The sequence below is a fragment of the Camelus ferus genome, chromosome 19, assembly GCF_009834535.1.
Source record: "Camelus ferus isolate YT-003-E chromosome 19, BCGSAC_Cfer_1.0, whole genome shotgun sequence".
NCBI classification, from domain to species: Eukaryota; Metazoa; Chordata; class Mammalia; order Artiodactyla; family Camelidae; genus Camelus; species Camelus ferus.
In genome coordinates, this window is record NC_045714.1 from 13,982,336 (window position 1) to 14,004,110 (window position 21,775).

Consider the following 21,775-nt stretch of genomic DNA (forward strand, 5'->3'; position numbering starts at 1 on the left):
CCTGTGTAAAACGGGTAGTCAGAAGCCTGGGTGCACAACCGCCCGGTAAGTTGTTCTCTGCAGTGGCTTCCACTTTTTTGTTTTGCACTCACGGCCAGAAATCTATTTTACATCTTGACCAAGAACCCACTTAAATACATGTGAGAATAAACTCTTCACAAAGCAACAGTACTCCCACTGTGTGGGATGCTCTCTGACAGCTAGTTTATCGTTTCATTTGCATAAAATGCTGGTCACCACTAAGTTTCTTCAGGACCCAGTACTGGTCCCTGATCCGACGTCAAGAGGGAGAGAAACAAAGGCTGGCGCACACTTGGTCACCAAGGAGCTGGGCAGGGAAGGGGGTCTGGCCAAAAGGAGAGGGGCGGCGCGGTTGCTCTACCTCACAGCGAGGCCTCCGGGATGGAGCCGGGCGAGGCCACGAGCAGGCGAGGTCAGGCCGGCCTTGGAGGCCCTGGTGGCGGGCAGGGATTTATTTTAAGGGGCAGGGACGCCACCGCAGGTTTGGGGGAGGGGCAGGATTAAAGGAGAAGATGCGCTCAGTGCGTTATATTTAGTGGCTGACGCGCCGGAAGCGCTCGTTACCCGCAGTTACTACAGCGCCCCACGCGCGAAGGACAGCGCTCGCCTCCACCCCTCGGGCAAGGACCCCGGCCTCTCGCCTTCGCTCCCGCCATCTCCCTTCACTCCGCGGGCAATGACCCTGGTCCCCTGCCTTTGCCCTCGGGGAAGGGACCCCCGCAGCCTTCGCCCCTGGGGAAGAGGAGCGTAGGGGCGCACCACAGCCCTGCAGCTTTCCGGCCTGGGGCGGAGAAAAGCCGTCGGGCACGCTTCCGTAGAGGGGAAACTGAGGCCAGCTGAAAGCGGACCACCCGCTCGCGCGCCGGGGTAGCTGGTAGGACGGCACGCGCGGCGGGCGGGGCTTGGCGCCCCGCCCTCTCCCTTACACGTGCGCTCCGCCCCTCGGGCCCCACGCCCACCGGCCCCGCGCACGCGCTCTCCGCCCCGGGCGATTCCCACCCCTCCCCCAGGCCCACCCGCCCCTTCTCGTGCTCCCACCCTGCGCGGGGCCCGCCGGGAGCCGACAGAGAAGCCGGGCTGAGAGCAGGGGAAAGCCCGCCCGGGCAGGAGGCGCTCGCAGCGCAGGCGCGGAGCGTGGGCCCGCCCCCAAGCAGGCGGCGCGGCCATATTTAAAGGGAGCCGGCGGGGTGAGCCAATGGGCGGTGAGCGTGCGGGGGCGGGGCGTGGCGGCCCAGGTCCCGGATGTGTCTGCTGCGGCCCCTCCTCCCCCGCGCTCCCCTCAGACCCCCGGCCGCGCGCCGCCGCCGCTCGCTGGTCCCCGCGCAGGCCCTCGGGCGGCGGTGAGGCGGCGGCGAGGCAGAGGAGTGGGCGGCGAGGCGACCGCGAGGAGGCAGCGGGCCAGGCCCGGCCGGTCGCCGCCATGAGCGGCTCCTCGGGTACCCCGTACCTCGGCAGCAAGATCAGCCTCATCTCCAAAGCGCAGATCCGCTACGAGGGCATCCTCTACACCATCGACACGGACAACTCCACCGTGGCGCTCGCCAAAGGTAGCGACCCCGCGGCCGCCCCAACCGCCCGGCCCCCGCCGGCCAACAGCCGGCCCGCGCCGCGCCCCGCCCCCACCCCCGGGGCGCCCCTTTCCCCGGCCCTTGCCCCACCCCGCGGGGGCCCGGCCTCCGCGCCGCCTCCGCCCCCCGGGGCTCGGTCTGCACAATGGGCGCCCAGGCCGGGCGGCGGCGTTATTGTGCGCGGCCGGCCCGCCCAGCCCGGGGTTGGGGTGGGGAGGTGGGGGCGGGTCCAGCTCCCGCAGCGCCGCCCCTTCCACCGCGGAGCCCACCTCTGCAGGTTGGGGGTCGGCGTTGCAGGGCCGCCGCCTCCCCACCTGCCCGAGGGCGGCGGGGCAGCTGGCGCGGAGAACCCTGTGCCTTCGGGGGAGGGGCGGGGCGAGGGGGCCTGAGTGTCCCCGGGGCCTCCCCGAGAGGCTGGGGGTGAGAAAACACGACTCCTGCAAGTCCTTCTGGAACCTATTAAGCAGCTGGGGCCTTGATCCTGAACAAATACCGCGTCTTAATGGATTCTGCTGCCGGGATAGGAGCATCGGTTGGCAGCTAGGTACTCCCATTCAAAGCGCTTTCTTACCCGAATCCAGACTTTCGGGCTGTGGGTTTACCCTTTTGTGACAGACCCCTCCCTGCAGGCGCTGGTGACCACCCTGAAGCCCCTGGGAGACTTAGAGAAACATGACTGTATTGTGGCTCTGCGAGAGTTGAGTCTTTTAACGTGTCGAAGCAGGAAGTGTCCCCAAAGTTTCTTTGTCTTCATACTCCAGGGAAGATGGCTAGTGTCCTTCCCCTGCCTCTTAGAAGTGCCGAGTGCAGCCAGGTCTGCAGGAACCCTGTTTGTTTGACGGGTCTTGTTAGGCTAGAGACACCGTTCTAAGCCTCTAAGGGTCAGGGCATGGCTTACATGCTCCTGTATCGGAGGGAGCCTCAGGCCTTCGGGTCGCAGTCAATTCCGAAACTTCCGGCAAGCCCTTTTGAAGCCCAGCGTCTGAGCCGTCTGATGGGCTGTGTGGTCACTTGCACTCTTGGTTCTTGATGACGTTTGGCATGAGGTCCCGGTTGGAGAAACTGAGGCTCAGGGTAGTCCCTGGTCCTTAGAGGAAGTTGCTCTCAGGTTAGATAGAGGCCGACTCAAGCCTCGCTCTGCCCCAGAGACTTAAGGAGGAGACACCTGGTTGGGCTCCTCGAACTCTGCCAGGAGGGGTTGCCCTGGGCAATCCCTCATGTAGATACAGAAGCTTGTGATGTGGGGCCCCTTCCTGGGCCCCCTTCTCCCATCGTCTCTGTACTCCCAGGCTGGTTGTGGGCAGAGGAGTGGGGATGACACTCAAACTTGCCAGCTTTTCTCCCAAGAAAACAGCCCCCCTCCAGAGGTGATGTGTTGGGAAGTTTCAGTCAAAAAGCGGCTTTTGGGCTGTTGAATCTGCTAAGTCTTATATGAACGGGATTCTGCAAAATAGACGTCTTGCTGAGAGAATGTCGAGCTTCATGGGACTGTCAGGCTCTGAAGTTGTTCTTTGTTGTCTTTGTAGCTTAGAACTTTTTGGAGCATTGGGAACTGGGGTCCTGCAGGTATTGTCCATTGATGATCAGGGGGCGGAGTGGGTGCTGAAACGTGGAAGCTGGGTGCTGTGGCCGGCTCCTAGAGGGGCTGCGCTTCCAGGGGGCTGATGGAATGCACATGGTTGAGGATGACAACTTAACCCTTCTTTTTCTCAACCCCTAAGTGAGGTCCTTTGGTACTGAAGACCGTCCCACAGATAGGCCTGCCCCCCCAAGAGAGGAAATTTATGAGTACATCATTTTCCGGGGAAGTGATATCAAAGATATTACTGTTTGTGAGCCTCCGAAAGCTCAGCACGCGCTCCCTCAGGATCCTGCCATCGTCCAAGTAAGTGCATTGCTCCGCTTCTGTTGTGGCACTGTTTCTAAGAGATGCTGGTTTCCAAATGGAACTTGGTGTCGTTTGTTGGCCAGAGTGCTCAACTCGAGGAATAGCCTTTTAATGAAAAGTGCTTTAATTTTTGTCTAGGCTGTTGGTGTTTCTGTGGAAGGTCTGGCTCCTGCAGCCTGCAGTAGGGTGTGCTGTGGGGTGAGACTATACGGGTGTGGGGGGGGGGTGGAGAGGGAGTGCTTTTAGTTTTGCCCGCACCTGGGGCACTTGGGCGGTGCCGTTTGTCCTTGGTTCCTGGTGGGGTGAGTGTGAAGCCCCAGTGGTGTGCTGTGAGTGGCAGAGATGCTCTCCCCACCCCGGGTGCAGACGTGCACAAAAGTGATGTGAGGCACCCGACGTGCGGGCCTCACGCTGCGGGTCCGCCTGCTGTGTTTCGGCACATCTTGCCCAGGATCACTAGGGGCCCCGTTAGTATTTTCCTTACTTGTAAACTCCCGTGGAGACTGGCTGCTCCGGGGCTCACACTGCGGGAGGCTCCAAGAGTGAACATGCTCCCTGGGAGGCAGGCTCGCACGTGCCGGGCCCCAGGCGAGACCTCCACAGGTTTGGGGGAGGCTCCCTAGGAACTGAGCCAGGCCCCAAGGGACACAGGGGCCTTTTGGGAGCCCAGGCGGCAGTGTGCTTGAAGGCAGGGGCCAGAGAGAAGGTGCATGGGAATAGCTGTGCCCCTGCGTGCTGGGGGCAGGGCCGTGTCCCTCGCTCACAGCCTAGACCTGATGACAGGCTGTGGGGAGCCATCAGAGGGATTAGTTGAGTCATGAGAAGATCGTGTTAGAATCACCTGGATGCAGGTAGAGCTGGGAAGAAACAGGGAAAAGGCCGCTCTGCGCTCCCTTAGGCTATCCCGGAGCTCACGCCCCCGAGGGCCACCCCGGCCTCCGGGGCACAGGCTGACAACCCAGGCTGCCTGTCCCTGTCTCAGTGGTGCTCTCACCTGTGTGTCTCATTGCTCAGTCTTCCCTGGGCTCGGGCTCGGCCTCCTCCTTCCAGCCACACGTGCCTTACAGCCCCTTCAGAGGGATGCCACCCTACAGCCAGCTGGCCGCCAGCTCCCTGCTTAGCCAGCAGTATGCCGCTTCCTTGGGTTTAGGTGAGTAACCTGTTTCCTTCTGGTAAACTGCCTGTGTCGTGACCTCCAGGAAGCGGGGCCACAGACCTTGAAAGTGGGGACACTGCTCTTGTCCTGTTCATCTTTTCGTGCGTGCTCAGTATGTCACTCAGTGCAACCCTAGCTAGTTAGAACACTTAGTAACTACTCAATTGAGAGTAAAAGAGGCAGCGCTCTGAGTTTTGGAACAGATGAATCGAATCAAAATTCATTTGAAATGTCAGCCTGGGTCTGGGTGGACGTTGTGGTGCATCTGCTTCAGAGAGGAAATAGCTGACAGATGTGATTACAGACGAGTTCTAACCGCCTGCACGTTCGTAAGCCCGTAAATGTAACAGGTAAACACAGCACCCATCCGTGCTGTCCGTTTACCATTCTCCTGTCAGCACCTTGCTCAAAAGTAAAGGTTCTGCCAAGGCCGAATAACCCTGGGGTAAGGTTCTCTCCTGTGGGTGCGGAGTGAGGGTCGTCCGGCTGCAGCTCTGCGAGGTGTTCACACCAGGGAGGCGCGGCTCAGCCACCTTGCTTGGGGGGTCTCCTGCTTCTAAAGATCCCGTTGTCTTGGTTGCTGTCCCCAGGGTGCAGGAGCCCCTCAGGCTGGCTCCTGCTTCTAGAGTGGGTCTGTGTGAGCTGAGTGTCCTGCGAGAGAGGTCTGGCCTCCTTCCAGGCCTGCTGCACGCAAGTTTCTCTGTACTTACGTGTATACTTTCTTTTTTGCTCTTTTCTCCTTTATCTTCTTTTAGAGAAGTTGGTTAGCCCTCCAGCCTCAGCCGCGGCTTCCAGCCCTAGTTCTTCTCCATCTCCTCAGCCCGTTTCAGAGCTTGACATGTCCTCAGAGCCACACCAGCTCACTGCCAAGGGTAACAGCAGTTTCGGAGAACTGCATGCTGTCTTGCGAGCCATCCTAAGAGCGAGGGGGTAAACCAGTAGACCAGAGTGACAGTAGCTGTAGCAGATGATTTGCCAAGCCGTGGGTCCATCTGGCTGCTTCTGTTTGGTCCTGCACGTGATCCTGACTTACTGACTCCCACAGTCTTCAAGAAGGGACTAGAAAGAGCCAGCAGTGCATTTTGCTCACCCTTCCCGGGTCCAGGGTCTGTTTTGACCTGTAGTGGGACTCCCGTACATGGGAAACTTCGTCTGCACAGAAAGCCGTTTCCCTGGAGTTTCCGCTGGTCCTAAACGCACTCTGGGTTGCTGGGTAAGACTGCCGGGGGGAGCCCCTATGTAATGCGTGCTGCTCCAGGATCCGTGTGGCATGTGCCTCACCCACCCAGGGCATTCCAAATCGGGTGTCTCCAGTGTCTTTGTAAAACGAAGCGCCTTTAAAGTGGATGACTAGCCCCACCCAAGCCGCTGACCAGGTGAACAGTGTGGACCTGATGACCAGCTTGTTACTGGTGGACCGCCTGTCTGCCGGGCACCTGCAGCTGTGGGGGTCTCTTGACCTTTCCTGGCATTCCTCTCCTTTCCCTGGAGGTCTGAAGTTCACGTGCAGGACGCTAGAGTCACCAGTGCGGAGACTCGGTCCAAGATGATGCCTGGGGCTTTCATTCTGGCGCACAACCACTGTCAGTCTGTTACTTTGCCTGTGTTCTTTCTTGCCTGGATGCCAGGGTATCTGAGTTACAGAAGCAGGGAGGTTCTTTTCCCCACTTAAAAATTGCACTAAGGTCGTTCATTGTTCTTAGGACATTTTACGTAAAACAGCTCATAGGACAAGGTAGTTAGTTTTAACTGGTCTGGTTTTATAAAAAGCAAATGAGCCCAAGAATGCCTGCCCCATCCAGTTAGAGCGTGAGCCGGAATCTGTCAGGAGCCATGTCTTGCTCGGGGAAGGCCACGCGGATAGGTCAGGGAAAGTGGTTTCGGTTAGTTAATGCCCGTCACAGGGGACACTTTCAAGTACCAGTATGCTGAGTCTGCCCTCTGAGTTCTTTTGATCTAGTTACAGGGAATTTTTCACAGTAATTTCTCTGATTTGTCTCATGTGGGAAAGGAGGTAGAATATCCAGGCCTCACTTGTGCTGGGCTGCCCCTCCTGGTAATAGACACCCCCTCTGGTAATAGACTTTCTGTCTGTAATGTCTGTGCACCTCCACCCAGCCCCACATTGCTCCTTTCAAACAGGACCCAGAGATCCAGGAACGTGGGGGAGGGGAGGGGGAGAAGGACTGATGGTTGTGGCACGTCCTTCTCTTCTGGCATCAGGGACCATCTCCTGACGGGGACCTCCACCGAGGCTGTGCTCAGGGCTGGAATGCGGTGTCCTGGGAACACGCGGTACCCTGTGTTGCCAAGGGCCGCCTGGGAACCCTTCATTTCTTTACCATGAGCTTTCACTCGCAGGAGCGCAGGCCATTGTTTCTCTGTGGTCAGCTCTTATCACTTCATCCTGTTTGGTTTTGTTGTGCCTTAAGCAAAAACCGCAGTGTTCTAGAGTTTTAACTGCAAAGGCTGACCACTGCGTTCTGTGCAAGATGCTGGACAGGCCTGGTTCTTGTCCAGCATGGCGCAGAACGAAACACGGTCTCAGACCGTGAATTCACCAGCATCTCCGGACTGTCGTGCCCCTCGGGGTTAGAGCCTGTTGGTTTGGGGGCAGCTTTTCCCAGATTTACCGGGAGGTGCTTGTTGTGGGGGGGACGTCTTCCCTCCTTGAGGGTCCCTGACTTGGGGAGCCTGCTGGCCTTTTCACTGCCTAGGCACGATGCGGAGGGGTCGGCCCGGCGTGGGGGCTGTGCCTGGGTTTGGTGGAACGTCTCTGGGCCGGAAGAGAAGTGTTGGGAGTTGGGGGTGGTGTGAGGCTTTCTCCTTGTCTCCGTTTTTAAACCCTCCTCTCCTCCTCAACTCAGGAGCTGGTTTTCCGTCTGTCTCAGTCAGTAAGAGCCCCATGGTGGAGCAGGCTGTCCAGACTGGTTCTCTCGATAACCTGAACACCAAAAAGCTGGTACCTGGCAAGGGCTCCGTGGGGATGCAGCTCAACGGGCGCCCGGCCCCGCCCAGCAGCAAGGCCGCCAGCGGTATTTGAACTCCTACTCCCCTGCCCTGGCGCCATGTTTAGAGGGGCGCACGCTTCCGGGGGTTCTTCTCTTAAAGATGAGCGCCCCCGCCCGCCCCGTCGGCAGGGCTCGGCGGGCCCCCGCCCCCGGGCTCTGCCGCTGCGGGCCGCTTGCCTTACTCTTCCCTTCTGCGCCGTAGATGTAGTGCAGCCGGCCGCCGTGCAAACTCAAGGGCAGGTGAATGACGAGAACAGAAGACCGCAGAGGCGGCGCTCAGGTAACAGCTGCCCGCTTGCGCTTGCGCTGTGGGGAGGGGCGAGCCCCGCCCTGCGCTCTGCCCGCCGCCCTGCCCGCCGCCCTGCCCGCTGCGCCGCCTCAGTGTGCTCCTCCCTCTGTGCATCTCACACTCAGCAACGTCGGGTTGGTGGCTTACGGCCGTGGCTGTCCCTTCTCCTCACAGGGAACAGACGGACCAGGAATCGCTCCAGAGGGCAAAGCCGCCCAGCTAACATCAAGGAGAACACAATCAAGTTTGAAGGCGACTTTGACTTTGAGAGCGCTAATGCCCAGTTCAACCGAGAGGAGCTGGACAAAGAATTTAAGAAGAAACTGAATTTTAAAGGTCTGAGTATCTGCCCCTGCCCCAGGAGTGTCCACAGAGCGGGTCAAAGAAAGACAGCCGGGGGTGGGCAGCTGGGCTGGTGGTCTGTGGAAGCCATGCCATGGTAGGAGCTCCCAGGGCGGGGAGGAGTCCTGGGGACGTAGAATGGTGCTTGGGGAACGGGCAGCAGACTGTGTGGCCCAGGGGCGGATGAGACACCGGTTTGGAGTTAGAAAAAGAGGTTTCAGCTTGGCACGAAACACTTCCAGGAGCATTTCACAGAGGCTTGAGGACGGCCATTGAGTGGGCCCGTGAGGTCCTGTCCTGGTAGCATGGTTTGCCTCCTGGCACCCCAGTGGTCTGCTTCTCTGTGCAGATGACAAAGCCGAGAAAGGGGACGAGAAGGACCTAGCGGTGGTGACCCCGAGTGATGAGGCGCCTGCCGAGGAGGACCACCTGGGGCCCAACTGCTACTACGACAAGTCCAAGTCCTTCTTTGACAACATCTCCTCTGAACTGAAGACCAGGTCAGGGGCCGGGGGCCAGGGCGAGGCCCAGTCACTGCCAGCAGTGGGTGGTGGTGTGGGAAGCCCTGGGAGTCACGGGCTCCCGAGGGGTCTGACCCAGGTCCAGGACCCTCGGCATTCGTTGCTCAGCTGCCCCTTCCTCGTTCAGGCTGAGCTGGACCGCCCTCCCCAGCTGAGTGAGCACACTGCTGTTCAGTTCTGTACCACCCTGCCCGAGGCAGGGGGCAAGCGAGTCTGCGGTGTTCTTTTACCTGCTTGAGGCTGGGGACCCTGTCTATGCCTAGCATTTAGCACCAGTAGATAGTGCCCAGACGTTGCCCGAGAACAAGCCAGACAGTACATGACGTTTGGAAAGGGTGGCGTGGCAACTCGGATCTCTTTGTTCTGCACGTGGAGTGGCAGACGCTGTGGGGCACTGAGGATGCAGCAGAAAAGAAGCTGGCAGGTCCCCCGACCCCCACCAGGAAACAGCGTAGTGAAGAGGGGCTGGGGTGTGGGTGTGTGGGGAGGGGGGTGCTGAGGTCCCAGGACGAGCGTGTGGACAGATGAAGGGAGCTTTCTCGGACAGGGAGGTGGCCTGCACGACCTGCGAGTCATGTGCACGGGGAGGAGTGGTGAAAGGGGGATGGGCTTTGTAGGTCACGGTCATGCCTGGCATTTATTCTGAGCGCTGTGGGGAGAGCAGTGTCTTCTGAGGTTTCACCGCTCCTTTGTGGAGAGTGGGGTGAGGGTGGGACGTGTGGAAGCTGGTGGCCACTTTGCATGCTTTTGGAATCGGGTGGAGGAAGAGGAGAGAAGCTGGACTTGTGAACGTGAAGCATGCTGAAGGTGGGCCGGCAGACCGGGCCTGCTGATGGGTGTGTGGAGAGCCCAGGCCGCTCCAGGCTGTTGCCCTGGACAGCCGAAGGGCACAGTTAGCCACTTCTTTGAGCAAGGAGGCCAGTGGGGCGGCAGAGCAGGAGCTGGGGCTGGCTTGTTGCCTGTGAGCTGCCTGTGAACACCCCGGTGGCTGCTCCAGGCACCCAGTCAGTCACTGGGGGTCCTTGCAGGAGACGCAGGAAGGATGCCAGGGCAGAGCACAGCGCTGGCACTGCGTCCCCACCTCCTCCGAAGCATAAGCTTTGTGTTCCAGGCCCTGCCCCCTCTAGCCCAGCGCCCTCCCCATCTCATGGAAACTAATCTGGAGGGTCCACGGTCTGCTCCAGGTCTGGAGCCTCACAAGCAACGAGGGATTCCTTTGTAGCGCACTGATGTCACGTGCTGGCCTTAGGTGACACAGGTGTGAGGGCCCGTCCATGAGAAGGAGGCCTGGTTGGAGGTTTGGCTGGGAGCACCTGCAGTATTGGGTCTCAGGCTCCAGGACCCTGACTGGACTGCCTGCCCCTTGTAACCCAAGTAACCGTCCGCCCATCTGTCCTTTCTTCCTCCCCAGGCGGTATGAGGCTGGGGCCCGGCTCAGAGCAGGGAGGGGTGCCCGCTGCAGTCAGTTTCACACCCCTTGTCTGGTTCAGTTCCAGGCGGACCACGTGGGCCGAGGAGAGGAAGCTCAACACGGAGACCTTCGGGGTGTCGGGGAGGTTTCTTCGTGGCCGGAGTTTCCGGGGCGGATTTCGAGGGGGCAGGGGCAACGGTACAACCCGTCGCAACCCCACTTCCCACAGAGCTGGGACGGGCAGGGTGTAAGGATGCGGCTGCGGGTGAGTAGGGGGAGCTTCCGGGTCCCTCAGTGGGAGGGCGCCGGGGCGGGGGTCCTTGGGGGGAAGCCTCTTCAAGAAGAGCTTCAGAGCCATCTTCCAAATGAAGACCTCAAGGTATTGAGAGGCCGAGCTGAGGGTCTTGACCCTCTGAATTACCCAAGGGGGCTCTCGGGGACGGTGGGACCCAGGCCCCAGGGTTGTCAAAGTGAGGGTCGGGCGCAGGAGGGCTGGTGCTTCCTCCCCGAGTGTGGTCAGCAGGGAGAGTGTGGCCAGCGGGGTCTCAGCCCCGGCCTGGCCCCACACTGACTCCAGAGTCTGTTTTTTTAACTATGTCGACGGTGGCTTGGGTGCCCCTTATGGGTGGGACCTACCCCTGCCAGGTGGGTGGGACCTGGAGCTGCCTCCCTGTCCCCCGTATGAACAGGAACAATCGGGTTGTGATGGGGAAGTCTGGGGATCCCTGGCCGCTCCTGTCCACCGGAGGCCGCGGTGCCTGGCTGGGGCTGGCGCTGCCCGACGTGCTGTGGTCACTGGGTGTCGGGGCTCCTCCTTGCAGGCGCTTGCTGGAGCAGCACGGACAGCGGGCTGTGTCGATGAGGACGTCGGAAAACGCTGCGCTTACTGGGGGAGACGTGGGTCACTTTGTTCACTGAGTTTGGAAGATTTCCACGCTACTACTTGTTTTGGACTGAACTGAACTTGGACGTGGTCGAGTCAGAACCACTTGTTTGGGGGAGTGTTGCCGGGTAACCTGTGGGAGGGACCTTGGCCTGCCTCTCGTTAGTTGTGCACAGCCTAATTCTAAGATTTTGTTGTTTTGCAGAAAGGTTTCTAGAGTGAAAGCTTGATCCTCACTTGGTGATTGTTTGGTCAGCTTTGACTTTTAAAGTGGAACCAAATCTCATTTAGCAAATGCGGCAGCCAGGCGCAGCTCTGCAACTCAGCTGGCTGCTGGTGCTGCCGGCCCAGCACCCCCACTGCCGCAGGCAGGGGTCCCAGGAGCCAGGTGTGGCCAGCACGGGGGCGTGCAGGGGTGGGTGGGGAAGTGGGGTGTCCCACAGATCATGTTGTATTAAGCAAACACACAACCCTAACATGCAGAGTAGCGATGTCAAGGTAGGGGCTGGTGGGGTGGGGGTGCAGGAGGGCCCTGGACGTGCGCTGTCACTTGGAGCCTGGCTTCCTCAGGACCTGGAGTCGGGAGTGGAAGCCCAGGACAGGCCCCTCTCTGGCATCCCTGGCCCTCCTGCCCAGTCCCTGCCGGGCCCTGACCCTGCTGGGACTCTGGTCGAACACTCTTCAATGTCTCCTCCACTTGGAATTGAGCCAGTCTTTTTTGCAAGGTCAGTTGACTGAGAGCATATTTCCTCTCAATTGTAAATAGTTCTGTTTTGTTTTACTGGCGGGTGGAGGGAGGGTGGGGAATATAAATTTGTTGCATGAGTAAGTGGGTCAGACCTAGAAGCATGTGTCCCTCTGGCTGACAGGGCCTTATGGTGAACATAAGCACCTTGGTAACTAAATCCCTTTAAATAGCTACAAAGGTTTTAGTTCTGTATTGATTAAGTTACTGTAAAAGCTTAGGTTTATTTTTGTAGGACTTAATGGCTAAGAACTAGAACATGGCAGTGGGACTGCTGTGTTGGAGTAATGTAAACTTGTAATTACAAATAAACATGCAAACCTTTAAAACTTGTTTTGCTTTGAAAGTAAGTAGTCTTGTTGACTCTGTTGCCCGAATTACACCACGTCTGACATGCCTGTCCCAGGGTGGGTGCTGTTCAGCTGGCAGGATGTGGGGAACACCTGGCACCCTTGAGACTGACCCAGCTGGTCTGGGTACCGAGTGGTGAGCCAGGCCGGAGTCTGCTGTGTAGGCTGCTCCCCTGGGGTGAGGGGGCTGCTTTCCACGCACTTTGGACACAAACTAGTTTACAAAGTGCTGCTCACAGATAAGCCGGTTTCAGAGGGGCCCTCTGCTGCCCTCACCGCAGCTCCCACCCTCCAGGGCTTGTGTTCCTGACACCGCAGGACCTGCTCCAGGGCTGGATGGACCCTGGGCCACAAAGAAAAGCGAAGACTGGAAGCATCTCATTTCATTTTAACGGGTTTCCGGGTGATTTTTAAAAAAGCTCTCAGGCCTAAGGCCTGCCTGCTCATCAGTGATGCAGTCAGGCCGCAGCAGGACCAGGCAGCAGGCCGACTGTGGCGTCTGGGCTCAGCCTGTGTCCTGGCAGACTCCCCTTCCTGGGCAGGCAGTTACTCCCTAACAGACTCTGAACACTGTGGGTAGTTTCGGAATTTGAACAAATTCTTGGCAACCTTCCATTTTTTGGCAAATGAAAGCCATGCAGTTTACCTGCGAGATGCCGACAGCCTCGGCACCAACTCTGAACTAGGAGGTGACTCAGCACTTGAGCGAAGCATGTATTTCTCTCCTAGAGATTCTAAATATAGTTGTCAGTTTACCACCTATGACTAACCTTGCTATTAAAAATTTAAACTGACAGTCATTTTGACAACTGCACATTTTAGGCTGAGTTTAAAATGTATCTGGGCCTCTACTCCACTGTGGAAGCCAGAGGTACGTATGCCATTAAATGAGGATGCAGAGCAAGAGAAGCCTGTAGGTGGTTGAGATCAGAGCCCCGGAGTCCCGCCCTGGAGTCCCAGGAGACCAGCCCAAGGACCCAAGGAGCCCTCTGTGTTCTCCCAGGGCACCAGCACTGGGGGCAGGGCCTCATGAGAAGCAGCAGAGCTGTGCAGCCAAAGGAGGTGGTTAGGATTTTTCTGTGAAGGTAAAACTTAGAACCATTACCCTGCTGCTGGACTGGAAGCTAAAACAAGGGCCGTCTTTCTGGCTAAAAGGTGAGAGGGCAGGAAAGAGCCAGCACCAGAAGTCTTAAGGTAGGAGGTAAAAGGAATGTTGGCTTGATCTACTGAAACCAGAAATTAAAGACTAGCTTCACAGCTCCTGCTCAGCAACACGAAGTGATGAGTTCAGCTGAGTGCTACTTTCTGTGCTGGTGTTTTGTGTCCCTGATGTTACATTCTTAAAGGACTATGAAGGCCTCAGGAGGCAGGCAGTCATTCTGTGTCTGGGGCCCCTAAAGGAGAGAAACCCTGAGTTCTGCACCCGCGGCTCCCGTCTCCAGCAGCGTGGACCCGGTAACGTGCCCCCACAAACCCCGCGGGAGGAGCCCATTTCAGCCACCACCTTGTCTCAGCCTGGCACCGAGAAGCCACAAGGAACACTCGAGACTCAAAGTGAGCACGTTTCCTGAAGAGCTATCAGTACACCCAAACGATACATACTCTGAAAGATTAAAAAAGATGGAGGTTTATTGTAGGACATGGGGACGATACAGATAATGGAATGGAAATGCCTACGAATCATTCTGAGAATCATCCATGATTTGAATTTAAAAATCGCTACAAGCAAGACTTCACTCATCATGACGCTTTCTTCTGTTTCTTCTTTTCGTTTTCCTCCTTTTCTTTCTCAATCTCAGCCACATATTTCTCAATTTCTTCAGGATTTAAAATCTATCAAAGAAACAGTGTAGGGTTAAGCCTCCCCCAAGCCACACAAGGTGCCCCAGAGCGGGGGCCCCAGACTGCCCCTCACAGCTGCTGCTTCAGGACACCACGCTGCGTGCGCCTGGTCGGGTACCAAACCGGAGCGGGTATGTGGGTGATAACGGAAAAGCAGGAGCAAGCGTGCTCAGCTGCGCTGCTCGGTGCTGTCCAGGGAGCAATACCAGAATGCTTTTTCTCTCAGTGCGTGGGGCTCCTTGGAAAGAACTTCTTCCGATGCTAAAGCCCCAGCAGAACGGTCCTAAAAATGCACTGGGGGTGCCCACGGGTGAAGACAGCAAACCCACTTGGTGATTACCTTGAGGGGCTGGTCTCGCCTCATGACAGCAAGTTCAATGTTTTTGCCGCCCGACTGTACCACCTTGGAGAGAGAAAAGCTTCAGATACCTCTCCTACCTCAAGACTGAAGCCTGCCGACAAGCCCCTCAAACGGTGTCATGTGAACCCGAATCCAGCACTGCCACGCGAGGGGAGGGGTGGGACACTGAGGTCTCAGCACCCAAAGCTCGTGTCCCAACTGTGTGTTGAGGTGCAAAGTCCTCTGGGATACCTGCACCCCCCCTCCTGTCCCCGGTCCCTCCTGCACAGCAGATGTGCTCACGGCCCTCACCTCTCCGTGCAGCCTCTCCCACTGCTGAGCCCCAGCGTCTGGACCCCGGCCCGGCCTTCCCACCACTCTCCTATGCCTCTTTGGCTTCACTTGCCAGCACCTCCAGTGTCTCGACAGAGTCCCAGACCTCTCGGCTCACATCCATTACCCCCAGTTCTTCTGATTCCTGGGCCTCAGCAGCAGCTTGAGCCTGGAGGCTGAGTGATGGCTGGGAGCTCTGCTCCCGGGGAAGCAATCTAGCCTCTCGGTGCCTGTGACCGCCCCAGCCATGTAAAGAGGTCATGGAGCACAGGAGCTGGGACTGGTGGCACCGCTGGTGCCCTTGCCGCCTCCTGGCTGCCCACATCAGGTGCCCCATTCTGTGGGTTCCACCCAGCCCAAGTACTGCCACGACGCCATGGGTGTCCTCAGTATCGTTCCCAGATTTCAAACTTACTTCCAGGAGGGCCTTGATAACCAGCTTGATGGTCAGATCATCAGTTTCAATCGCTTCGTCGGTGTAATTCTTCTCTAGAAACTCTCGCACTGACTTGGCCCCGCGGCCTATGGCATTGGCCTGAGGCAGGGGTGTGTGTTAGTCACACAGCGCAGGGCAGCGGTCACCCCCGTGCGGCTGGCACCCCTGCCCCATGGCTTCCTTGTGCAAAGGGCCTCTGGAGTTAGTGCCGATTCCTACTAAGAAGGGGAGTGTCTACTGAGAGAGACACAGGCGACTTGACGATGCCGCGTATCCTTACAGCTCGCTGTCCTTTTCCCCAAACGGTGACGCCTAGTGACTCCCCAGCTCCCGCGTCGCCCGGGTCATGGATACACAGCTCATGGGTGCACATGCTATCACAGGGCCAGGCCAGCCCCCGGCAGCCCAAAGCCCCTCCGTTTCGTCAGGGACTCACCTTCCAGGCATGGTATGTGCCTGAGGGGTCAGTCTGATAGAGTCTGGGGGTGCCGTCAAAGTCGAAACCCACAATGAGGGCGGAGATGCCAAACGGCCTGCGCCCGTTGCTCTGTGTGTAGCGCTAGGGGAAAAAGACACCGTGACACCGCTGTCTCAGCACAAAGGCCCCCCAGAACCCACCGTGAACAAAATACACAATGTTCCAAACAATGTGCTTTTAGCAAAGGGACGAGATTAAGCCCACATTCTGGCAATCTGTAATTCAGGTCATGAAGGAGGCCAGCCAGGGGCTCCCAGTATCCCCGCCGTGCTGCGGTGCTTCCACTCTCGGGCTAGAGCCGCGCCGCCGCGCTCAGCAGGGCCACCAGGAGGAATCCTGACAGCAGCTACATTCTGGCCACACAGTTGGACTAGGATTTCGACAGAGTGGGGGTGTTTTTTCGTCCCCTCCCAACTGCTTGGTGACTGGTCATATCATCGTATCATTTCCCTCTAGAAATCTGAATTTGGACTGCCCTGTGCAACTACAGATGCCACCAAAAAGGGCAAGAGATGGCAGAAATCAAGGCCAGGACTGCGTGTGTGGAGCCAGTGCACTTTTCTGGTTTCCCTGTAGCGACAGGCGCGAATGCCCATGTGAAGTGCTGCGGCAGGGGGCTCCCCAACGGGGCCGAGCCCCGGCAGGCGGGCACCCACCTGCTTCAGACTGGCGATATAGCGGGTGATGTACTCCACGGTGACTGGGTCCTCCACTGTCAGCCGGTGGCTCTGGCATTCCACCCGGGCCCTGTTGATGACTATTCTTGCGTCAGCGGTGAGGCCTGCAATAACCACAGAGAACCCCGCCTGAGCCCCACCAGCCGGTCAGCCATGGAAGCCGGCAAAGATTTGCTAAAGCCGGTCCTCCAAGACCCGGCACTGAGGTCATTCTCAGTGATCTGCCGTGGAACCACCAGCCTCCACAAGCCTCTCTGAGAAAGTCGGGTGTACCAGGCGCCATGTGGGTCAGACTGTAAACACACTCATCCTCCCACAAGGTAAGTCAACCTCTAGTTCAGGTGAACCAGGGTCTCCCTGCTGAGGCGGGAACCGAGTGAACCCACGTGGTGTGCAAACACATCGCTGTCATGCTCTGCCTCCCGGCACAGTCGGCCATGGAAGCCCACCCTTCCTCCCGACTGACCGCCATGAGGCGATGGCACAGCCTCCGTCCTAGGGGTGTTTGTTGACTTAGCCCCTGTGCTGCAGCCACCTGGGGAGGAGGGACCCCCCCCCCAAGAATCTGTGGCCAACCCTTTTCTTTTTACACGTCCCCCAACAGCCTTTCCACCAGGTTAGCCTTTAGAGCACCTCAGTGCTGGGTGCAGACTCACCCGCGAACGCCATGCAGACATTGTCATCCAGAGCACAGATCTTCCGCACGGTTCTCTCATCCTGAAGTTTGGCCACTGACTTCTTCTCCACACCAAGAACAACAATGTCTTTTCCTCGAACACCAACCTTCAATGAATACCAACATGGCACTTAAGAAAGTGACATGAGGTTCTGCCACCCGGCACAGAGCACTAAGAGTGGGTGTAGCAGATGATAGCATGGTCCTGGGAACACCCTAGGGGTGGCACGGACACCCTGCAAACGCTGCGTCTGGGCCCACTTCTGCAGAGCTAGCCTAGGGATCGTGATCCAAGTGCCTAGTCCTGTGCCTTAACCTAAAACACCGATACGCAGTTTCAGTTACAACACAACTGAGAAGTAACTACTGCTTATAACAACCTGTGATGAGAAAGAAATACACAGACGTGTATAACTGAATCACTGTGCTGTACCCTGGAAACACAACACTGCTAATCAACTAGGCGTCAGTTAAAAGAACTAGCTACTGTAGGGTCAGTGTGCCTATGTATCCCTTTGACCCAGTGAACCAGAGTCCAATGAAGGGCCTTCACACCGGAGTCCCTAACACTGAAACTGGATGTTCTCAAAGCAGTGTTGCTGTGGCTGTGAAATCATACCAAAACCCACCCCACTCTCTCCTGCGTTTTTGAAACCAGTGTGTACAGCTGTGGGGGAGGGCCCGACGCAGCATCAGGTGGACAAGGTATTACTGTTACTGGGAGGCCAACAGCTCTCTGCTTATGGCTGATCCTGCAGAGGAGGACGTACTAAAACGTGGGAAAAGTCGCCGATTGCCAGTTAACCCCCCAAGCGAGGCAGCAGCAGACACAAATGAGGCCACCACGTAGCACAGCAGCATCCCCTTAGTTTAGGGCAGGGCTTCTCAGCCTCAGCACAGGGGCATCGGGGCTGGCCAGTTCTTTGATCTGAGGGCTGTCCCCGAGCAATGAGCACCGCAGGAGGACTGGCGGCATCCTGGCTCCACCTCTAGAAGTCTCCACGTGCTGCCAAACGCCCCCTGGGGTGCAGAGAAGCACTGGCTGGCAGCGTTTCAGATTTCAAGGAACTCTGAACTAACTCCGTCTTCAAAGTTCCCAAGGGAAAGAAGGCCAGGCCAGAGACACTAGCTGCGTTAAGCAAAAGTAGCAACTGTAGTTGGCCCAAGAGAGTATGGGGGAGCAGGGGGTGGCAGCTGACTCCTCCAGCAGTCTCTAAGCTGAGGTAAGTCACAAGATGGATTTGGGGCCTTCATTTCAAAACATGCAAGAAATGAAAATACTTCAAAATTCACAGAATCGTGTGTTTTCTCTCTGTCCACTCAAACCTCTTAAGTACCAGGTTAAAGAAAACCATCACATTGTTTGCAATAAGCAAGCTGACAAGTGTCTTGAAGACATCATGTATTTAAATTTCAGACGGCGGTCTCAGTAAGGCCAGTGGGTCGGGCGCGCCGCCGCGGCGGGGGAGCACCCAGCGCAGCCAGCCCGGGGGGGGGGGGGGGCCTATCAGCAGCGCTAGGCTGCCGGCGCCCTTTGTTCTCCAAGCCGACCTGGACGTCGAGGACAACTGCCTTCCCGGTGGGGCAAGTGCCCGAACTAGGCGCTGTCCAGACGCGGGTCGCCTAAGTCACTCGCTCCCTTAAAGAACGTTCCGGAGTGGGGAAGGGGCCAGCCCGGTCGCTCCGAACCCCGCGCCTCCGCCGCCTGCGGCGCACCCACCGGCCCGGCCCCGGCCCCCGCTCTCCCGGGCCCGCGGCAGCCGCGACCCAGAAACATGGCCGTCGCCACCAGGCGCGTGCACGGGCTCGGGACTCCGAGAAGGAGCAGGAGGCCGGCGCCTGGCACCGAGTCCGGGGGTCAGCAGCGCGCCTGCCGAGCAGCCAACAAACACACACCCTGGTTCGCCGGCAAGCGGAAGTCCGTCCACCCAGCGACAGTTCCGCCCGGCCTGCCCTCGCGTCCCCACGCCCACGGCTCGAGGCGCCCCCTTCCCGCAGCAGCGCGCTAGTCCCGGCTTCCGTGTGCGCCCAACGCCACTGTACTAACCCCGGGCCCCGAACTGGGGAGGCCGGTGGGCACGAGGCGCCTGGGCCCCACCCAGCCGCCCGGGCCCCCTGCCCTGCCCCCGGCTGCGCGGGCCTCTCCACGCCCGGGCTCTCCGCTCCCCGAGGACAGGCCTCCCTTGGCCTCCCGCGCCCCAGCAGCGCCGCCCGGACCCCAGCCCCTCGGCCAGCCGCTCACCGCAGTCGAGCCCTTCTTCACGGCCTCCTGCGCGTACTCCACTTGGAAGAGGTGGCCGTCGGGCGAGAAGACGGTGATGGCGCGGTCGTAGCTCATGCCGGCGGAGCGACGCAGCCGGGCCCGGGAAAAGCGCACACTCACGGCCGGCGCAACCCGCGATTCACGACGTCGTTGCGCCCGCGCCTCGCGCCCGCCCACCCCCGGCGCCGCCGACTGCGCTGCTGGCGTAAGGCGGTGTCGGGAGGCGTCAGGCGGCGTCGGCGGCGTCTGGCGGACGTGCGCGCCGGCCGGGGCGGGGCCGGACCGAACCACCGGCGGGGGGCGCGGGGGGGCGGCGCGGTGGCGGCGGGCCGGGCGCGGGGCGCAGCGCGGCCGCTCGGGGACGCCTTGCGGGGTCTGTCCTCAGAGTGGGGCGATGCTTGGGGCGGCGGCGCGGCGGGCACGGGAGCGGCGCGGCGGCGAAGGGGCGGGCGAGCCCACGGCGCGGCGCCCCCCGCGCCCCCCGCCCCCCAGCGACTGCGGGGAATGAGAGCCTCGGGCCGCGGAGCGCAGCCGGAGAATAAACCCCGATGATCTCGGGCTGATCTCGTGCCCGCGACCATGTCGGTGGCCTTCGCGTCCGCCCGGCCGAGAGGCAAAGGGGAGGTCACGCAGCAAACCATCCAGAAGGTGGGCTGGGGGCCTCGGGCCAGGGCGACGCGGGGTGCGTGCAGGCGCGGGGCCGAAGCGCCGGCAGCCGGTGGGCGCGGGGCGCGAACAAAGCCGGGGCGCAGCCGATCGCCGCGACCCCGCCGAGGCCCCTCGCGCGCCCGGCAGCCAGCCTGCGCCAACTGGAGCGGGGGCGCGCGGGGCTGCGGGCAGGGGCGCAGGGCCCCCGACGGGGTGGTGTCCGCGGAGCCGAGCCGGGAACAACGCCGGGCCGCGCCAGGCACAGTGGGGACCCGCCGCCTTCGGGGACAGGGGCGCAGGGTGGCGGAACCGGGAGCACGCGGGGTGGTGTCCGAGGGATGCTACCCGCGGGGTGGTGTCGGAGAGGTAGTGTCCGCGAAGCCAAGTCGGGAACAATCCTGGGCCGCGCCGGGCACAGTGGTGACTCGTCGCCTTTGGGACCAGGAGCCGTGGGCAGGGGCGCAGGGCGGCGGGACTCGGCTCCCGCAAGGTGGTGTCCGCAGGCCGCCCCGCGCGCAAAGGGGACAGACCTGGCTGGCGTAAGAGGTGGCGCAGCGCGGTGGGCGGCCCCGGTCCCTGCGCGAAGCTTGACTGGTGGAGGGGGCACGGGGCGAAGGGGCCAGCAGCCGGCCACGCCTGTCGCCTTACTCTGGTGCTGGTACTCCGAGGCACAAAGGGGCTCATCCAGAGTATGGTACGCCCTTCCAGCAGCCCCGCAGCCCTCTAAGGAGCGTGCCACACCTCGGGGCGACCTGCTGGTCAGCGTGACACCTGACCAGCCTCCTCACCTAACAAACTTTACAGATTCGCTTTACAGCCTTGCCCGCCTTCTGCAAGTTTGGCTTTGTGGTTTTCTAGAGATAACCTTCAGGTGGGTTTGGGGACACCTTTATCAGAAGCCTTGAATTTTGAAATTGAGGTTTTAAATTTTCTCCTATTTCTCTTTGTAAGACAGGCTCGGAAGAAAGTGGATGTTAGTCATTCTTGCTTCAATTTTCTCAGTGTCCTTGGTAGCTACATGACTTTCTTTCTAATCTAGAATTCGTAGGATCGCGGGCAGTGGTATTTGGTTTCCGGAGCCTCTTATTTCCCCCAGGGATTCATGATGACTTGCCAGGACCTGGTGGACTTGGCTTCAGCCTCTTGCCTGTTGTGACACTGTTTTGCTGTGACTGGTTTTACAAACGAGGAGCCTCAGTAAACTCAAAATAGGAGAGAGATGGTTTGAGAAGCAGCAGAGATACACGTTTGAAAGTGGGGCGTTTTTATTTGTTTAGTCAACACTCATGTGGTGCTCACTGCAGACCAGGCACTGTTCTAAGGCTTTGCAGATCTCAAGTCATTTAATTTCTCAGGTTAGTTACTAACCATCATCCCCACTTTATAGATAAGGACACTGAGGTATAGGGAGGCTGAGCGCCTGCTGGTAAGTGATGGAGCCAGGAGTCAAACCCAGACAGTGGCTGGAGGGCCTGCCCTCACAGTGACGCTCGATCTGGGCCTCTTGGTGAGGCAGAGGGTCCGGTGTGCGGCTCAGACGCACATGTTAGCAGCACTAAGGGCCTCCGTCCGTGAGTCCTGGCTCTCTGCAGCTTAGCTATGAAGAACACAGTCGTGTTCCTGAAGTCACCTTGGCGTCAACATCCTTCCAGTTATTTGCACTTTGCGCCCACCCCCTATTAAAGCTCCCAGATTCTCCAGGCAAAACTGCAGTAGAGCGCTGCTTCCGAACATCAGATCAGAAAGACTGCACCCCGGAGCCGAAAATCTGCCTGATGGCTGTTGAAATGGGCCTTCCGCCCAGGCTGTCATCTGGTTTGACCCGATAGGGTTGGCAGTCTGTGTACTCACCGTGGTGTTTTGACACTGACCGTGTGTACCCAGGACTCTTTACTGG

General features: G+C 59.1%; 3 protein-coding genes across 10 annotated transcripts in view; 2 read left to right on the forward strand and 1 right to left on the reverse strand.

Moving 5' to 3' along the window:
• The first annotated feature begins 1,130 nt into the window (after positions 1–1,130).
• On the forward strand, positions 1,131–12,168 carry LSM14B (LSM family member 14B). Of its 5 annotated transcripts, XM_032461490.1 has the most exons (11): positions 1,463–1,568; positions 3,116–3,155; positions 3,311–3,474; positions 4,492–4,627; positions 5,389–5,505; positions 7,501–7,668; positions 7,847–7,924; positions 8,108–8,269; positions 8,625–8,775; positions 10,287–10,472; positions 11,029–12,168. In XM_032461490.1, exons 4-10 carry the CDS (start codon positions 4,558–4,560, stop codon positions 10,456–10,458), a joined length of 918 nt encoding a protein of 305 aa, XP_032317381.1. In that variant the 5' UTR covers positions 1,463–1,568; positions 3,116–3,155; positions 3,311–3,474; positions 4,492–4,557; the 3' UTR covers positions 10,459–10,472; positions 11,029–12,168. The 5 variants fall into 5 exon arrangements, 4 of the variants coding, with proteins under 4 accessions (XP_032317378.1, XP_032317379.1, XP_032317381.1 ...); XR_004313028.1 differs by lacking the exons at positions 3,116–3,155; positions 11,029–12,168 and adding an exon at positions 9,908–10,054 and having other exon boundaries at positions 1,131–1,568; positions 10,287–10,427; XM_032461487.1 differs by lacking the exon at positions 3,116–3,155 and having other exon boundaries at positions 1,156–1,568.
• A 1,619-nt stretch (positions 12,169–13,787) lies between these two features.
• On the reverse strand, positions 13,788–19,439 carry PSMA7 (proteasome 20S subunit alpha 7). Of its 2 annotated transcripts, XM_032461509.1 has the most exons (7): positions 19,210–19,439; positions 16,948–17,074; positions 16,271–16,395; positions 15,573–15,695; positions 15,116–15,235; positions 14,368–14,430; positions 13,788–14,018 (listed from the first exon to the last, which is right to left on the reverse strand). In XM_032461509.1, the coding sequence occupies exons 1-7, from the start codon at positions 19,303–19,305 to the stop codon at positions 13,926–13,928; spliced, it is 747 nt and encodes a 248-aa protein (XP_032317400.1). In that variant the 5' UTR covers positions 19,306–19,439; the 3' UTR covers positions 13,788–13,925. The 2 variants fall into 2 exon arrangements, with proteins under 2 accessions (XP_032317400.1, XP_032317401.1); XM_032461510.1 differs by lacking the exon at positions 19,210–19,439 and having other exon boundaries at positions 16,271–16,420; positions 16,948–17,069.
• Positions 19,440–19,654: 215 nt separating this feature from the next.
• The window catches only part of SS18L1 (SS18L1 subunit of BAF chromatin remodeling complex), a 28,478-nt gene continuing 26,357 nt past the window's right edge, over positions 19,655–21,775 (forward strand). For all 3 annotated transcript variants that reach the window (XM_032461493.1, XM_032461496.1, XM_032461500.1), the window contains exon 1: positions 19,655–19,878. In XM_032461493.1, the coding sequence (XP_032317384.1) occupies positions 19,810–19,878 (69 nt within the window). In that variant the 5' untranslated portion in view covers positions 19,655–19,809. The remainder of the gene's footprint in view (positions 19,879–21,775) is intronic.

What these genes read in the sequence shown, in the direction of transcription:
- LSM14B (XM_032461487.1), top strand. Translation starts at nt 1,217, where the DNA reads ATGGGCGGTGAGCGTGCGGGGGCGGGGCGTGGCGGCCCAGGTCCCGGA. An exon ending in AGGATCCTGCCATCGTCCAA is followed by an intron (nt 3,475 to 4,491) that starts GTAAGTGCATTG and finishes CTCATTGCTCAG; the next exon opens with TCTTCCCTGGGCTCGGGCTC. An exon ending in CAGCAGCAAGGCCGCCAGCG is followed by an intron (nt 7,669 to 7,846) that starts GTATTTGAACTC and finishes TCTGCGCCGTAG; the next exon opens with ATGTAGTGCAGCCGGCCGCC.
- PSMA7 (XM_032461509.1), bottom strand. Translation starts at nt 19,305, where the DNA reads ATGAGCTACGACCGCGCCATCACCGTCTTCTCGCCCGACGGCCACCTC. An exon ending in GCACATACCATGCCTGGAAG is followed by an intron (nt 15,236 to 15,572) that starts GTGAGTCCCTGA and finishes CCCCTGCCTCAG; the next exon opens with GCCAATGCCATAGGCCGCGG. An exon ending in TTATCAAGGCCCTCCTGGAA is followed by an intron (nt 14,431 to 15,115) that starts GTAAGTTTGAAA and finishes TCTCTCTCCAAG; the next exon opens with GTGGTACAGTCGGGCGGCAA.